Source organism: Pipistrellus kuhlii, unplaced genomic scaffold (assembly GCF_014108245.1).
Source record: "Pipistrellus kuhlii isolate mPipKuh1 unplaced genomic scaffold, mPipKuh1.p scaffold_m20_p_37, whole genome shotgun sequence".
NCBI lineage: Eukaryota > Metazoa > Chordata > Mammalia > Chiroptera > Vespertilionidae > Pipistrellus > Pipistrellus kuhlii.
The window spans coordinates 4101185-4118294 of NW_023425537.1; the positions used below are offsets into that span (position 1 = coordinate 4101185).

The window sequence follows — 17110 nt, forward strand, 5'->3', positions numbered from 1 at the left end:
ATGTGTGAGATGACCACAGGAGTCGTGCTTCTAGGGAGGTCACCTAAGGCCGAAGCTGAGTGTGCTCTGCAAAGGGTCGTGGTGGTTGATCGGCTCTGCCGTATCTAATATGTGTTGGGGGTCGCCTATGGTGGCTCTTCTGGGGTGCCACATGATTAACTTCTGGTTTGGGGGAGGCAGGGGGGTGATGAGCAGGGTGGTGCCCTGAGACCATAGACATACGGCAGCTGACATCCCCTCCCCCTGTGTTCTATCGCCAGGTGGCGTCATCACCTACATTGGTTCCAGCGGCTCTTCCCCGAGCCGCACCAGCCCCGAGTCCCTCTACAGCGACAGCTCGAATGGAAGCTTCCAGTCCCTGACCCAAGGCTGCCCCACCTACTTCCCACCATCCCCCACTGGCTCCCTCACCCAGGACCCAGCTCGCTGCTTTGGGAGCATCCCACCCAGCTTGCGCGATGATGGCTCTCCCTCTTCATCTTCTTCATCGTCCTCCTCCTCCTCCTTCTATAACGGGAGCCCCCCGAGTGGTCTACAAGTGGCCCTGGAGGACAGCAGCCGCGTGTCCCCCAGCAAGAGCACCAGCAGCATCACCAGTGAGTCCACTTCCACGTGATGGAGGAAGGAGGTGGCAGACCCAGGTCGGGAGTGGGTGTCCACGTGAAAGTTATTGGCCTTGGAGACTTCTCCTAGAGCTGCATCAGCTGCTGCTGAGCCCAGTCTGGTCATTTGAGTGCTCCCTAGATACCTGGGCTCCTCCTCAAATTTCCCCCCAGAATCTCCAGCCCAGAAAACCTCCATCTCTGACCACTAGACACCCCTCCTGCTCACTTGCGGCCCCTCTCTTCCCACAGAGCTCAACGGCATGGTGCTGCTGTGTAAAGTGTGTGGAGACGTTGCCTCGGGCTTCCACTATGGTGTGCACGCCTGTGAGGGCTGTAAGGTGAGGCAGGCTGGGGGAAAAGCCAGGGCCGGTGACCCCCTCCCCCAGGACGCACAGGCCTGGCCTGGATGGAGACGCTCACTCGCTGCCCCCGCCGTCTAGGGCTTTTTCCGCCGGAGCATCCAGCAGAACATCCAGTACAAAAGGTGTCTGAAAAACGAGAGCTGCTCCATCGTCCGCATCAATCGCAACCGCTGCCAGCAGTGTCGCTTCAAAAAGTGTCTCTCCGTGGGCATGTCCAGAGATGGTGAGGCAGCACGGTTGCCCCTGGAGCGTTTTCCTTCTGTTTCCGAATGAACCCCTCCCTGGAAAAAGCCCCAAACTGAGGCACATATCCGGGAGTCCCATTTGCATAGGGGATGCCCATACTCCATCCTCAGGGGTAAACACAGTTCCTTAGTCCCTCTGGTCACTTCTTAGCGAAATCCCTACTTGGAAAACTCCTCCATGGTGTGCCCTTGCTGGTTTTAGTTTTGATGTGGAACCCCAAGCCCGCAGGGTCTCGCCCTCTCAGGAGGAAGGAAGGAAGAGAAGCATGTGAGTGCGTATGAAAACTTCCTGACACTGCTCTCATCCTGTCACAGCTGTGCGTTTTGGGCGCATACCCAAGCGGGAGAAGCAGCGGATGCTCGCCGAGATGCAGAGCGCCATGAACCTGGCCAACAACCAACTGAGCAGCCAGTGCCCGATGGAGACCTCGCCCGCCCAGCACCCAGCCCCAGGCCCCATGGGCCCCTCACCATCCCCCGCTCCAGCCCCCTCACCCCTGGTGGGCTTCTCCCAGTTCCCACAACAGCTGACACCGCCCCGATCTCCAAGCCCGGAGCCCCGAGTGGAAGATGTGATATCCCAGGTGGCCCGGGCCCACCGGGAGATCTTCACCTATGCCCACGACAAGCTGAGCTCACCTGGCAACTTCAATGCCAACCACGTGTCCGCCAACCCGCCGGCCACCACCCCGCATCGCTGGGAAAGCCAGGGCTGCCCGCCTGTTCCCAATGACAACATCATGGCCGCGCAGCGTCATAACGAGGCCCTGAATGGTTTACACCAGGCTCCCTCCTACCCTCCCGCCTGGCCCCCTGGCCCTGCCCAGCACAGCTGCCACCAGCCCAACAGCAATGGGCACCGTCTCTGCCCCACCCACGTGTACCCAGCCCCAGAAGGCGAAGCACCTGCCAACAGTCCATGGCAGGGCAACTCCAAGAACGTCCTGCTGGTGAGGGCACCAGGGGTGAAGTGGGCAGGTGGCCCGCAAGACTGGATTTAGCTCAGGCAGCTGGGTGTGCCCGGAGGCTAACACCAGAATAGCCTCTTCCCCGGGGAGGATGCTGAGCCCTGTAGCGAGGGCTCTGCCTGGGGAATCCCTCCTCTGCACCTGGGCCCTGCTCGCTACTTCACCTGACAGACCCGTCCTCTCGGCCACGGCCTCTCGCCCGGGCCAAATCACGGCCCCGCACCTGTGGGGGGAGCTCATCTGAGCTAGCCCGGCTGATCCTCCCCTCCCCAAACCCCTTCCTCCTCCAGGCATGTCCGATGAACATGTACCCGCATGGATGCAGCGGGCGAACCGTGCAAGAGATCTGGGAGGACTTCTCCATGAGTTTCACACCTGCTGTGCGGGAGGTGGTAGAGTTTGCCAAGCACATCCCAGGCTTCCGTGACCTTTCTCAGCACGACCAGGTCACTCTGCTGAAGGCTGGCACCTTTGAGGTGAGTGACCCTTGGTGCTCCCCACCCTTGACCTTGGGAAGCACCAGCAGGAAATTTGGCTTCCGGGGCAGGCAGTGTCTGTGAAAGGCTTTGGAACCCCCAGACCTTTGTCCTTAGACTCTGACTGAGGAGGGAGGGGGCAGGACGTTTCTCACTCCTGCCTCAGGAGGCTGGGCCCTCTGCCTTCTCAGCTGGGGTCTAGTCACATCCCATTGCCTTACAATAACCCTTCGGGGCACATGGCTACCCCCATTCGAGGCCTGAGCAAATTAGCTTTGGTGAAGTGACTTGCCCAAGACTCTGATTGAGGCCTGTTGGATTTCAAAGCCAGTGTGGGGTGTCCTCCATCCTCCCACCTCCCAGTCCCCGTTTGGAAATCGTCCCCACTCTTTCCTGAGAAACCCAGTAAGCCCTCCCGAGAACTGCAGGGGTGACTCGGCAAGTGCTGCCGCCACCTCACCCAGGATGCCTTCCCGCGCTAGGTGCTGATGGTGCGCTTCGCGTCGCTGTTCAACGTGAAGGACCAGACAGTGATGTTCCTGAGCCGCACCACCTACAGCCTGCAGGAGCTCAGCGCCATGGGCATGGGCGACCTGCTCAACGCCATGTTCGACTTCAGCGAGAAGCTCAACTCCCTGGCGCTCACCGAGGAGGAGCTGGGCCTCTTCACCGCGGTGGTGCTGGTCTCTGCAGGTGAGCCAGCCTCCGCCTGCGCTGACCCGGGAGGAGGCGGACGCAGTTCGGTTGAACACACCTTTTATGGAGTACCTACTCTAGGCCAGGCCCCGCACCGGGCTCTGGCGATACAGACACGATTCAGACACAGTCTAGCTTGGGAGACAGACTCATGCCCGACTAATAATAAAACAGTGAAATAAGTGTCACAGTAGAAGCATGAACCAAGGGCTTGGGAAGCACACACACAGCTATTTCTGCCTGGGGAGCTGGGGAAGGAGGTGACACTTGAGTGGGGCCTCAAAGGACAAGTGAGCTATTGCCAGGCAGAGGTGGGGGAGGGGTGGGAGCGTGGGGGTGAGGGAGAGGCATTCAAGCGGGGGGAACTATCGAGCAAAAAGCAAGGGAGCCTGGGTAGGATTGGCCTGTTTAGGGGAGGAGAGCGGCCTTATGGGCTGGGAGGTGCCCAGCCCAGCTGAGCCCATGCTCCCAGCTCTGGGGCACCTCCTGCTCCGGGGCAGAGGCCTGGGGGGAGGAGTAATGCTTCCTTCCTCCTCCCTCCCTTGGGCCCTCCGAGGGGCTTCAGGGAGAGGCTGCATTGCCCGAGGCAGCCTCCTGGCAGACCTCGGGGTCCTCCTGGCAGACCTCGGGGTCCTCCTGGCAGGCCTCGGGGTCCTCCTGGCAGACCTCGGGGTCCTCCTGGCAGGCCTCGGGGGGCTCCTGGCAGGCCTCGGGGGGCTCCTGGCAGGCCTCGGGGTCCTCGTCAGAGGAGCTCAGGGAGCTGGCCTCACTGCTGTCGTCTTCCCCACAGACCGCTCGGGCACGGAGAATTCCGCTTCGGTGGAGCAGCTCCAGGAGACGCTGCTGCGGGCTCTTCGGGCTCTGGTGCTGAAGAACCGGCCCTCGGAGACTTCCCGCTTCACCAAGCTGCTGCTCAAGCTGCCGGACCTGCGGACCCTGAACAACATGCATTCCGAGAAGCTGCTGTCCTTCCGGGTGGACGCCCAGTGACCCGCCCGGCCGGCCTTCCGCCGCTGCCCCCTTGTACAGAATCGAACTCTGCACTTCTCTCTCCTTTACGAGACGAAAAGGAAAAGCAAACCAGAATCTTATTTATATTGTTATAAAATATTCCAAGATGAGCCTCTGGCCCCCCCGAGCCTCCTTGTAATACCTGCCTCCCGCCCCCATCACCGAACCCCCGCCCCTCCCTATTTAAACCACTCTGTCCCCCTAATGCTCTCGCCCCCATTTGTTCTGTTCCTGTCTCAAATCCAATGGTTCACAGCTGAGCTGGCTCCTGTGGTGTGTGCTTGTTGGGGGCGGGGTGGGGCGGGAGTAATGCCAAGGCCGGGGGCACACCTCTCCATCTGGTCAGTTTGGGGGGTGGGTACTCTGCCAGCAGATGGGAGGGTACAGGGAAACAGCACACGAGTCTAAGGGGGGCGCCCACGGGGGTTATTTTCATCATATATTTATTACATAAATATATAGTAAAATAGACGAGCAACAATTACCATAAAAATATCTTTCTTTAAAATCCTGACCCAAAACACAACGGGGTGAAAAATCGCACATAACAGACATACTGATTGTCAACGTGGGGCAGGAGTAGGAGCCCCCCAAGTCACTCCTACTGGCCCCGCCCCTGGGGAAGGGAACTACTGCCTTCCCTGTTTCTGGCCACAGCCCCCCTCCCCCCACCCCAGCACCAGCTTCTCATACATTCAGTAGCGCCTCCAGGGAAGTGTCCCCTCCCCCCACCCAGGAGTCCCGGGGCAGGAATTACTGTCCCTACGGAAGGTGTCTGTCACACGCCCTGCCCTCTCCCAGCCCTGAAGACCCGCCACCGGGAGAAGGCATCGGGGCTCCTCGGCCCCCACCCTCCCCATGTCTGAGCAGGGAGGAGGCTGGATGAGGTATGTGTGTTATGAGTGATAGGACGGGGAATACTGAGATGGAGAGGCGGTGGTGGGGGTGGGGTAGTGGTCATGGCTCTGGCACCCCCTTGTCCTGGCCTGGACCCCTCCTTCTAGTCTCAGCAGCCCCTCCTCCCACAATACTGCACCTGCTGCCCCACCCTGCCTGCCCTAGTGCCCCGGGCCAATACTGGGGGAGGCATGCTAAGCACCCACGTCTAAGCCGTCCCCCTCATTAGCACCAATGGGCCCAGGAGAGGGCCCTGTCCCCCACTTCCACAGCGGGGACTGGGACAGCTGCCTCTCCAGAGCAGGTGTGTGGCACTCCTGAGTCCCCCCCCAGCTCCTCCCCCACCACATGCACTCACACATTCACACCGAGAAATGCACGCGTACGCCCCACATCAGAGTGAGGGGGAAGGGTCAGGGCAGGAGTGGGGGGTCACAGCTCATATGATTGGGGTGGGGTAGGGGGATTCCCAAGTGCCTGTAAGAGGCCAAGCCTCCTCAAGGCCTTTTCTCCGCCATGTCCATGGCTGAGAATGGGGAATGGGGGTGGGGGGAAGGCTGCAGGGATGGGGGAGACAGCAGACAGGTCAGGAATTCCACTGGGCCCCTAGGGGTGGGAAGCGGGTACGAGAGGGCTTGCCTATAGGGCAGGAGGGATACAGGAATTGGAGCCCCAGGAGAGAGAGAGGGAGAGACAAGACAGCATGTGCAGCCCGCGTGCCCCGGGGGGCGGGGCAGGCACTCGCACAGGTGACAGCACAGGGACAGCGGATGCTCCTCTGGGCCCTCCCCTCCGCCCAACACTGACAGCAGGGGAAGGACACGCCCTGGTGGGCAGCATAGCATTGCCTGTGTGTGTGTGTGTGGTGTGTGTGTCGGGGGGGGGGGGCTGTGGCAGGCTGAGGGTTGGGGTGGGGTGGCAGGTCCCCCACGGCTTAAGACATGTTTGCCCCAGTAGTGCAAAGCTCAGGAAGCCCTGGCACCCCGCCCCCCTCCCCCCTTCCCCATGGCTTCCGGGGGCATCTATGTCCACCCATCCATCCCTGCCGACATGCAGCCCTGAGCCCAGGGCCCTCTGGTCTGCTCCGCCCCTCCCCGCCCTCCCCCCTGCCCCACCCGCGGGAGAGCTACCCCCTTCTCTGTCCCTCTCCCTCATCTCTCTCCCCTGCAGAGCGGGCGAGAGCCAAGGGGAGGAGGAGGGTAACTGACCCAAATGCAGACCAACAGAGAGCACTCCTCGCCACCGAGGGTGGGAGGTGGCTCAAGCCAAAGTCCCTGAATTAGAGAAAAGAAGAGGGGAAAGGGGTCCCGGGCGGGGCGGAGGGGCTGGCTGGCCTAAAGAGCTTCGGGGGGGGAAAGGAGGAGCACCAACCGCCCCCTCCCCAGGGCCCGAGCTAAGTGCTATTCATCGAAGCGTCCCGTTCAAGGTGCCTGCCCACCCGGGGTCTGGGTTCCTGCGTAGACGCGGCGGGGGGGGGGGGGGGGGGGGGGGTGGTGTCAGGACGGGGAAGGGCAGGGGTTAGAGAGAGCCCAGAAGACATGTGGGAGACAGAGTCCTGAGGGGGGCGGGGGCCCGGGAGAAGCCGGGGCACGCACACCCTCCTCGCCCTGGTGCAGAGCATCTGGACTGGAGCTGGAACAGCAGGATGTGAGGAGGGTGGGAGCTTGAGCCACAGTTTTTCCTGTGTGGGTGCCAAAGGGCAGGGGGAGTGGGGGGCGGGGGAGACGGGGGAGGGACAGGGAGAGGCCCCCGGGGCTGGGCACTTGAAAGGGGAGAGCTGTGCGGGCAGCAGGGCGGGCAGGCTGGTGAGGGGCCAGCTGGCATCCAGCGTGAGAGGTAGATGGAACTCAGCGGGCACGAGTGGCAGAGAGCAGAGGAAGTCCTGGGGTGGGGGTGCCAAAAGGGGCACAGAGGGTGGGGGCAAGGCAAGGGGTGGGTGGCCAGGACCCTGTTGTGTGAACTCACAGCTCTGATCGGCAGCCCTACCTTTAGGGACCTTGTGTGTGTGTGTGGGGGGGGGGGGGGGGGCAGTTCTCTGATTTGGGGGGGGAGGGGTAGTTCTCAAAGTGCATGGGGGTCGTAGGGGGCTCCTCCCCTCTGGCCAGCCTCAGTTAATAACTTAATATTATCTCTCTCTCTCTTTAGCAATAGTTCGCGCGCTCTCTCTCTCTCTCTCTCTTTTTTTTTTAATTTCTTTTTTCTTTTTTCTTTTTCTCTCTGTCTAGTTTTTCTTCATTTACCTTCTCCCCTCGCCTGGTTTCCAAAGTGCAGTTAGAATGACTATAATTTTTAACCTCCGGGGAGGAGCCAAGCCCAGCCCTTCTCTGCACCCAGGCATCTGGGGAAGCGAGAGGCCCCGAGCCTGGAGGGGGAATCTAGGCCAAGGACCTAGACGGGGCCTCTCTCTCTCTCTCTCATGTGTGTGTCGGGGGTGAGCTGAGGGCCTCTCCCCCCGGCTCCACATTCCTGTCCCCTACAGTCAAGATGGCTTGTCCCCTCTTGGCTCTCCCTTCCTTCCCCTGCCTTCTCAGAGGACGGGGCCCACGGTCCCCCCCAAGCCAGCCTCCCACGCTGTCCTTCCATAGCCAGTTCATCAGCGGCCCTGTCCCAGGGCTGGAGGCTCTGGGGAGGGGCGGGGTGGTGCGGGCGTGTGTGGGAGCTGCATCTATCCGAGGACGAGAGGGAGGAGAGAAGAGGGGTGTGTGGGGGGTCTCCCTCAGCCCCCCGGCTCTGCCCCTTCTCTCCAGGCTCCTCCCCACCAGCTCCGCACACCCTCTGGCCGCCTGAGGCGTTAGACTTCCTGATCCTCAAAGACCTCGAGGAAGAGAGGGGGGAAGAGTTCGGTGGGGCACTCGACTTTCATGTGGAGGAAGCGGCTGGCGTGGCAGGCCCCGATCATGCGGAGGTCAGTCACCTTCATCAGCAGCTTGGGCCAGAAGTGCGGAATGTTGTGTTTGCGGTGGTTGACGTAGTGCTCGAACGCCAGCAGGTACGCCTCCTGACTCTTCTCGATCTTGTCCACGCACAGCAGGCCCGAGCGGTCTGCGGGGAGGAGAGGCACGAGAGTGAAGGGAGGCGGCAGGGCGGGGCGGGGAGTGGAGGAAAACATACGGGGGAGGGGGGCGGGGGGGGGGCATGTGTAGGATAAGGTGATCAGATGTCCCGCTTTTGGCAGGACAAGTCCCGATTTTTAACAATTTCCAAAAATCTTTCCCCAAAATTGGGACTTTTTTTTAAAACACTGAGGGACAAGTTGTTAAAAATCGGTCGCCTTAGAGAGGAGGAACAACTCCAAGGCAGAGGGAGAGTGACGGAAGGGGTGAGGACAGAGGGACAGACAGGTGCGGGGGGGGAGAGGAAACTCAGCAATCGGGCAAGACTGGGGGCAGAGAGAAGGGCTGGGGGGCAGAGAGGTGGGTGGGACAAGGGTACAGAAAGGATAAGGGGGCAGAGATGGAAAAGGAGCAGGAGAGGAATCCAGAGGCAAGAGCTGGGCCATGGGAACAGAACCGAGGGGGTGGGTGACGGAGCAGGGCGCAGGGGACAGAGGGTGGGCTGGGCCATGGGGATGGCAGAGGTGAGGGGTGGGCCCCAGAGGTGGGCTGGGGGCGGCGGTGGAGCTGGTGAGCGGAGCGACACTGGGGCTAGGAGCAGCCCTCCCAGCCGGCCAGCAGGTACCTGTCGACATTAGCAGCACGGCCTGCAGCAGAGCCACCTCCGTGTCGTCCAGGTTGAAGGCAGAGAGTGACTTGCCCAACTCGAAGATGGCGTCGGAGACGACGCCCAGGCCGCCATTCTTGAGCTGCTCCCGCTTGACAGCCATCTCCCCGCTCAGCGTCAGGGTGTCGCTCTCGGGGTCGTAGCGGACGGCAGCCCGCAGGGACATGATCTCCATGCAGCACCCCTTCAGGAGGATGATCTGGTCTTCGCAAGGCAGCTGTGGGCGGCAGGGCCGGGGGGACTCAGCTGGCCCTCCCAGGCGTGTCCGGGGGGGGGGGGGGGACGGTGGCCCCAGGAGCTGCGAGGCCACACCGGCCTCAACCAGTAACCTGTACTCAGCACAGCTCCCCTCGCGCTGGGCCCCAGACTGGCCCTGTTCCACGAAACCCCACAATCACCCAATTACATCTCCATCCCCCCTGCAGGTGAGGAAGCAGAGGCGAGGGAGCTAGGTGACATGGCCAAGGTCATTCAGCTGGTCCGGCAGCCTGGTCCCAGCTGTGCTCTCTAAGACGAGAACTTACGGGCTGCCTGGAGTTGGGGAGGCCACACAGAGATGGGGGAGAGGGGCTGGGAGGGCTTGAGAGGAACGGTGGGAACCCTCTGGTTCCTCAGGGGTCAGGTAGCCCCCAGTGTGTGTGTAGGAGGGGCCAGGGGGCGGTGGAGGGTGTGGGGTGTGTGCTGATCTAAAGTGAGGTGACCAGCCGAGACCGGTTTGGCTCAGTGGTAGAGCGTCGGTCTGCGGACTGAAAGGTCCCAGGTTCGATTCCGGTCAGGGGCATGTACATTGGTTGCGGGCACATCCCCGGTAGGGGGTTTGCAAGAGGCAGCTGGCAGATGTTTCTCTCTCATGGACGTTTCTAACTCTCTATCTCTCTCCCTTCCTCCTCTCTGTAAAATATCAATAAAATATATTAAAAAAATGAAAAATTAAAAAGATAAAGTAAGGTGAGCAGATGTCCATACTTTTAACAATTTGTCCCGCGTCCCGCGGCATTTTAAAAATCGGGACTTTTTTAAGACACCGCAGGATGCGAGACAAATTGTTAAAAATCGGGACTGTCCTGCCAAAAGCGGGACATCTGGTCACCTTAATCTAAAGGAACCGTTCCCTGCCCAGAGGAACTCAGATGAGCCGGTGCCGGGACTGAGTGGCCTGGGGAGTGGGTCCAGGCTTCCCTGCCGGCTGTCACCACGTCTCCCCGCCCCTCGGCCGCTCACCTCGGAGAACATGGGCAGTTTTTTGGCAAAGTCCACCACGCGGGTGATGGCCGGGGTGATGATCTTGGTAAACTCGCTGAAGGCCTCGAGGTCCACCTTGTCCCCGTCCGGCATGGAGACGATGGGCGACTGGCCAATGTCGTCCGGCTGGAGGGAGAGAGCCGGCAGGGGTCAGCCGGGGGGAAGGGAGGGGGGGCCCGAGGACCCCTTCCAACCTCTGAGGCTCCCTGCCCACCAGGGGGAGCTCCAGGGCAGCGTGGGGAAGAGGGGCCGCCGGCACCTGGGACGGCTCTAGCCCGGGCCCAGGGCTTCTCCTCCACCTCGGAGCAGAGAACAGACCCGGAGCCAGAGCTCCCAGTCTGCTAATAATAACAATGACCATCACCGCGGCAGAAGCAATGGCATAAGAACAGAAGCTCTATTTACTGAGCATTGACTATGTGGCCAGGCATCGGGCTAATAAGGGTTTTACACATAGTATCTCATTTAATCCTCACCACAAACCCTATAAAGAAGGTGTTAGAGCCGAAACCGGTGTGGCCCAGTGGATGGAGCATCAGCCCGCGGACTGAAAGGTCCCAGGTTCGATTCCGGTCAGGGGCATGTGCCTTGGTCGCGGGCACATCCCCAGTAGGGAGTATGCAGGAGGCAGCTGATTGATGTTTCTAACTCTCTATCCCTCTCTCTTCCTCTCTGTAAAAAAAAAAAAAAAAAATCAATAAAATATATATATTTTAAAAGAAGGTGTTATAGTTATCTCCATTTCACAGATGAGGAAACTGAGGCACGGGGCAGCTAACCGATAAGCCCAAGGTCACGACCAGCAAGTTGTAGATCCAGGCAGCCTGATTCCTGACCAGGACAGCACACTGTCCCGCCCACTGGCAAACCTTTCCGGAGCCACTCTGCCAGCTTCCTGCCACCTCCATCCCCTTGGCACTCGGTTTTGCCAGAGCCTAACACCATGCCCGGCCCCCAGCAGGTGCCCCCAAATACTGTTCCATGACTGTGTCTCCCCCCGCCCCCCACTCCTCCCAGTTGCTGTGAGCGAAGAAAAGAGGAGAAGTCGGTCCCGCGGGAAATCTGACGAGGAAGGAGGGGCCCTGTCCTCAGGCGGCTCCCAATCGGGTGGAATCGGCGGGAGGACCCAGAGGGCAGTCACACACACATACAGGGGTTCACACCAACACCACCAGGGCCTGGGGAGCACCCGCTTTGTGCTAGGGCAAACCGGGAGGGCTTCCTGGAGGCGGCGGCGCGGCTCTGCGCTGGCTCTCCGCTCCCCGGCCCCTCGCCCCCTCGCCCCCTCGCTCCTCACCAGGAATTTCCGCCGCTGCTTCCAGTGGCTGCCCTGGGCGTTGGTGCTGCGGTGGGCCTCCGTGGCCACGTGGATCAGGTCCCACTCCTCCGGAGTGGGCTCCGGCCGCTGCTGCAGGGACCGGATCATCTCCTCCTTCCGCCGCCGCTCCCGGTTCTGCTCGATCAGCTTGCGCTTGGCCACCCGCTTCGAGTCGTCTAGGACCACTGTCAACGGGAGGACACAGCCCTTGGCGCGGCTCTTCCCGGGGCGCGGGGCGGGGCAACCGAGGGCCAGGGAGGTCGCGCGAGCGACTGCCGACCCCACCCCCTCCCGGCAGCTGCGTGACACCCCCGGGGCGTGAAGATCACGGGGACAGCAGCTCCCCTGTGGGCCCACCCAGAGGCCTAGCAGGTTCCGGTCCAAAGGGCTACGGCGACAGCCGTGATCAACAGACCCTGCTGACCCTAGGCCACGAAAGGCATCCTCTCTCCCCCAGAAGTGGGGTGTCCCGCTCTGGAGGGGGCGCTCAGGGCTTCTCTCTACCCAACCTCTCCCTCTGAGGCCTGGAGCGGTGAGACGCAGGTGAGCACCCAGAGCGGGAGCCAAGACTCCGAACATCCATTTCACCATCGGCCTCGCCTGCACGGCCCCTGGGCCCCTGGGCCCTGAGGGTGCCTTGGGAGGGAGCTGGCCCATCTGAACTCCCCCTCACCCCCCCCCCCCAGCCGCCTGGCCCGCCTCCCCCGCCCCCCCATCCCCTTACAGTCCATGGCCATGCCCACGGCGATGCACTTCTTGAAGCGGCACAGCTGGCACTGGTTGCGGGTGATCTTGTCGATGACACAGCAGCTGTCATACTTGCAGGAGTAGGTGGGATGGAGGTTCTTCTGGATTGTGCGGCGAAAGAAGCCCTGGGGGGGGGGGGGGCGTGTTGTCATCACGGCCTCCCCCTTCGGGGCGGGCCATGCAGCGCTCGGGGGCGGGGTTAGTGCGGGAACCTGGCACGCTCCTGGCACAGCGGGCCCAGGACCACTGGGCTCTGTGAGGACTGAGGACGGACGGAGAGGGCCTGAGGAGCGCTCGCCCTCAGCTCCTCCAGCTGCTGGGGGGTGGGGGGGAGATGTGGGGAGGGGATGGCAGAGGTGGGATGATGACTGAAGAATGGAGGTCTGGGCCTGGGAGGGTGTGAGGTCCCGCGAAGCCGGAGTAATAGCAGCACTGGCAGTGCAGGAAATACCCGATGCCCAGCGTTTTGCTGAATGGCCCTGACCCCAAGACCCACTCTCATACATGCTGCCTGGTGCCCATGCAGGTGGCGGTCATGAGAGAAGGAGAGGGGGTGGTCAGAACGTCGAGGGAAGGCATTGTGTGTGAGTTCTGGCAGTGTTCACACGACGTTTCGGTTCTGTGCATCACGACCAACGCCCGCTGTGTGCCAGGCCCTGCCACGCCTCTGCTCCGGGCATCGCCACCTTGAACCTGGTGCCAGTCCCACGGGGCAGGCTGTCCCTGTCTCCGTTTTGCTGGCCAGAACGCCGAGAAGCTTGGAGAGATTTAGCAATGTGTCCAAAGTCCCTCCACTGGCTCAAACTGCCCAAATGGCCAAGCGGGCGTCCGAGCCAGGGCTGAGGCGTGGGATACCAAGGCCTGAGCGCCCAGATTCTAGGGCGCGTTACCATCCCCTAGGCCAGTGGTCAGCAAACTCATGAGTCCACAGAGCCAAACATCAACAGGACGGCGATTAAAATTTCTTTTCTGAGAGCCGAAAACTATTTCTGGTGTTTTGTGGAAGAGCCACACTCAAGGGGCCAAAGAGCTGCATCTGGATCACGAGCCGCAGTTTGCCGACCACTGACCCAGGGTGCTCCAGGTCCCTGGACCTCGCTCTGACCCACGTCAGACCCTCCAGGGGCGGGTCAGGCCCCCGGTCCTCTGAGCTGCTCTCCGGGAACTCGGGTCTCCGTCCCTGGAGGTCTGGGTCCCCCCGCCTGTGCCGGGGACTCTGCCTCCCTGGCCGTCTTGGCTTGGTCGACACCAAGAAAGAAAGGCACTTGAAGCCTTCACATATTTTAAAACACTCCTGTGTCTTGGAGGGTTTACATTTTCAGGTGGTGACGATCCCAGGAAAAACCATGCAGGTTGAAATGTCCGAATGGAAATCTAATGAACCACCTACCCCGCCCCTCCACCCGACCCCCAAGTCTGTGAACTCGTTCCCTCTGCCCCGGGAGACCCTGCCATCCTCCTCTCTCCTGGGCGCCCCCAGCCTTCCCCACCCAGCTCCGGCTCTCGCCCTGTCAAGTGCAGAAGCAACTGGGGAGACTTGTTCCAAGCAGATTCCCGGGCTCCACCACGGAAAGTTCTGCGTGGCCGAGGCTGGCGGGGGGGCCCGGGGATCTGAGTGTCACTAGGCCTGCAGGTGGCCCGTGAGCCACAGTGTGAGAAGCGCTGATGCTGGTTTCACCCGTCTGCCTCTCTCCGGGCGGCTGTGAGCAGCCTGAGGGCGGCGCCTAGACTACACGCCTCGCACCCGGCGCACTGAACGGGTGACGGTGGCTGGCACGGACTGAGCGCTTCTTTTGCGCCAACTGTTACCGTTTTAAATACTCCGAGTGGGTGCTCGCATGTCCCTCCCCCAGTCACTCTGTGAGGCAGGTGGCGCCACTGTCCCCACTTCACAGATGAAGAAACCGAGGCCCAGAGAGATCAGGCGTCTCGCCGATGAGGGGCGGAGCAGGGATTATGGATGGACACATGGATGGATGGTAAGAGAAGTGGTGATGCCACAGGTGAGCTGGAGGTGACGTGTTCACAGAGCCATCCTGAGCTGTGCTGGGTGCTGAGAGCCTTAACAAGCGTGCGATGGGGGCTCAGGCAGTGGGGGGAGGGGCAGGAGCCGGCTGGTCCATACCTTGCAGCCCTCACAAGTGATGCAGCGGTAGTGATAACCGGTTGCCTTGTCCCCACACACGACACACTGCTCGTCTTTGTCCAGGTAACTAGGGATATACCCTGGGGGGGAGGAAGGGAGGCAGGCAGGCAGGCATGGCTGGGGCCCCTAGGAGGGAGGCTCTTCCACTCCCTGCGTCCCCCGGCTTTCCTTCCCTGGCCCGTCCCCTAGCCCAGCCTCCCTGGAGGGCGGGATCCTGGAGACAGTCGGAGGTTATCTCCTCCATCCCCTTCCCTGAGAACATGGAGAATCCGGAGTTCTCCTGCTTGCCCACTCAGGGCCTTTCTCTCGCTGCGCCCCAGGGGTGGGGGCGTGCAGGAGAAGCAGCAGCCAATGTCAGCAGCTCATCTGGGGGGGGGGGGAGCAGGCTGTACCCAGCTCCAGGGGCACCACGCCAACTGGCACAAAATCCCTCAGGCTCTGATTTTTGGGGCGGGGGCGGGGTCTCAGGCAAGAGGGTTATGGGAGAAGGGAAGAGGTGCCCTCTGGCCTAGTCCATCTGCAAGGCGGGGGCATGCCCACGTCACCCGTCTCACCTGCAGACAAGTCCATCCCAAGCCCTCTAGGAGGCTCTCCCCGTGGGCCACAGCAGCGGTGGGCACACGCCAGGCTCCCGGAGCCCTGGTCTGGCTCGGCGGCGTTCGGGGCAGGGAGGGGGGGCGCACACAGGCGGGCTCACCTGACATGCTGGTTTTCAGGGAACATTGGCCGTTCTTTCTTTTTCGCTTTCCATCTGGCGACCTGGCACTGGATGGGGGCAAAGTGGGCAGAGTCACAGAGCAGCCTGTGGGCGGGCAGCCCCCTTCTCCTCCAACAGGCTCAGATACCCCCCCCCCAGGCCCGCCTCCCTGCCCCTCATGTCCTCATCCTACCTCCCACCCCTCCGTCAGCTGACAAAGCTGACAAGGGTCCAGCTATCTAGAAGCTTCAGAGAGCGATAAGGGGCTTGGCTGGGGCACAAGCATGTTCTAGGGCGCGCACACGCGCTCGCGCACACACACGCACACACACACACAGCATTATAGAACCGTAAGCACCCACAATCTAAAATACCCACATACTGAAGCCTTCAAGTGCATGAGACATGCAGGAAGAATCTCCAGGACATGCTTAGAGTTATATAACCTTGAGAACACACACACACACACACACACATCTATGCAACACAAGACCACTAGCTATGAGTCACGATGCAGCCCCCAGGATAAGGCCAAGCATGGTAAGCAAGGATCTACATAACTACCCAATTTTCAGGGCGTTCTCAAGTGTGTTACATGACCTCTCGGATATGCCCACGTGCTACACTGCCCTCTGGACAGACACCCAATCACACTCCTCCCTCCTCCCAGCAGTAAACATGTCGCTGGATTTCCAGGTCACACACACGCATGCCCCCTCACCACAGCGACGGAACACAGAGAGTGCCCGGCGCCTGGAACCCGCTACCAAGAACGTGAGAAGGCGAAAGGCCTTCCGGAGCCACCCTGCCCCTTCAGCTCTTTCCACAGAGCAGCAGACGGGGGCCCCCTCGGTGCTTGGTGACCCTGAGCTCTGACATCAGCCGGGACAAGGACCCCGAGCCCCGCCATGCAAGGTGTTAGCAACCCACAGCCCCTGCACGCTCGTCCCCAGCCTCTCCACATACGTGTTATATAACGTCCGCGCACACGGGTTACATAAGCCTTGCACATGCACGCACGGATTGTATAACCTCCCACACCCACACCCGCTCTCCTCCGTGTGGCATGTGGCGTGGCCCCTCCCCTGATGCGGCTCCCAACATACTGACACAGTGACCTTGGTCAGGGTCATAGTCAGAGACAGCTCTGTGCGCCACGCTCCCTGGAGACGACCCCTGTCTGATTACTACAGTGTTTGGAAGGTCAGATCTCCCTCTCTCTCCACTCCAGGCCCCAGGAGGGGAGGGTGTGGGGGAACTCCGGCCACCTAGGGCCCAGTTGAGCGCCCGGATTTTCAGCAATTATTAGATTTAGAGCCTCTGGGTGCAGTCCCAGGGACAGCCACCAGGTGGCGCAGGGCCATGGGGGAGGGGAGGATAACGGGCAGGGGTGCAGCTCTGGGGGACCGGGAACCGGGATTCCAGCCTTTCCCTGCTCAGAAGCAGACTCTTCCAGATTCACGAGGTCTGGGCCGGGAAGTACAGAGGCTGCCAGTGAGAGCTACGCAATGACACGGACACGCCCGATCTTTTTCAGAGTCTTCCCTCTCCCCCCCCCTCCCCCGCCCTGGGGTGAGTCTTTTGGGAGGGGAAACTCTAGGTGCCCTACCCAACGGACAGCCCCATCCACCCCCCGCCCCCCACCCCTCCAGAGACCGGGTCTTGGGCCCCAGGGCTTTGCCTGGCCAGGCTTCTGGCCTCCTGGCTCAGAATCTGGTCTCCTAGGCAACGGCCACTCTGCTCCCCAGAACAACCCATCCCCCACCCGCTCCCTGGCCATCGACACAGGCTGTACCCAGCTCCAGGGGCACCACGCCAACTGGCACAAAGCTCTGTGCCACTCGGAGTTGACGGGAGAGGCAGAGACCCTCTGGGCTCCCTCAAGGGTACGGCGGATCACGGGGAGCCATTCCCAGCAGCCTGTGTGGGGCTCATGCCTCCACCGGTAAGCAAAACCCTCACCGTTGGCATCCACTTCCA

General features: G+C 61.4%; 2 protein-coding genes across 6 annotated transcripts in view; one reads left to right on the forward strand and one right to left on the reverse strand.

The window, feature by feature from the left end:
- Window positions 1-3433, forward strand: NR1D1 (nuclear receptor subfamily 1 group D member 1). The gene is made up of 8 exons (XM_036407850.2): window positions 1-100; window positions 261-596; window positions 855-943; window positions 1046-1190; window positions 1528-2162; window positions 2471-2656; window positions 3139-3349; window positions 3396-3433. The coding sequence occupies exons 1-8, from the start codon at window positions 1-3 to the stop codon at window positions 3431-3433; spliced, it is 1740 nt and encodes a 579-aa protein (XP_036263743.2).
- THRA (thyroid hormone receptor alpha) overlaps window positions 3400-17110 on the reverse strand; it is a 25144-nt gene continuing 11433 nt past the window's right edge. For 2 of the 5 annotated variants that reach the window (XM_036407849.2, XM_036407848.2), the window contains 7 exons: window positions 15131-15198; window positions 12265-12412; window positions 11520-11725; window positions 10202-10348; window positions 8939-9197; window positions 8175-8302; window positions 3400-4405 (listed from right to left, as the gene is read on the reverse strand). In XM_036407849.2, coding sequence (XP_036263742.1) covers window positions 3914-4405; window positions 8175-8302; window positions 8939-9197; window positions 10202-10348; window positions 11520-11725; window positions 12265-12277 — 1245 coding nt within the window. In that variant the 5' untranslated portion in view covers window positions 12278-12412; window positions 15131-15198 and the 3' untranslated portion in view covers window positions 3400-3913. Of the gene's footprint in view, window positions 4406-8174; window positions 8303-8938; window positions 9198-10201; window positions 10349-11519; window positions 11726-12264; window positions 12413-14412; window positions 14514-15130; window positions 15199-17110 lie in introns of all 5 variants that reach the window. The other 3 variants (XM_045570801.1, XM_036407846.2, XM_036407847.2) reach the window with 3 other exon arrangements.

What these genes read in the sequence shown, in the direction of transcription:
- NR1D1 (XM_036407850.2), top strand. Translation starts at nt 1, where the DNA reads ATGTGTGAGATGACCACAGGAGTCGTGCTTCTAGGGAGGTCACCTAAG. An exon ending in GGTGGTTGATCGGCTCTGCC is followed by an intron (nt 101 to 260) that starts GTATCTAATATG and finishes TTCTATCGCCAG; the next exon opens with GTGGCGTCATCACCTACATT. An exon ending in GAGCACCAGCAGCATCACCA is followed by an intron (nt 597 to 854) that starts GTGAGTCCACTT and finishes CTCTTCCCACAG; the next exon opens with AGCTCAACGGCATGGTGCTG.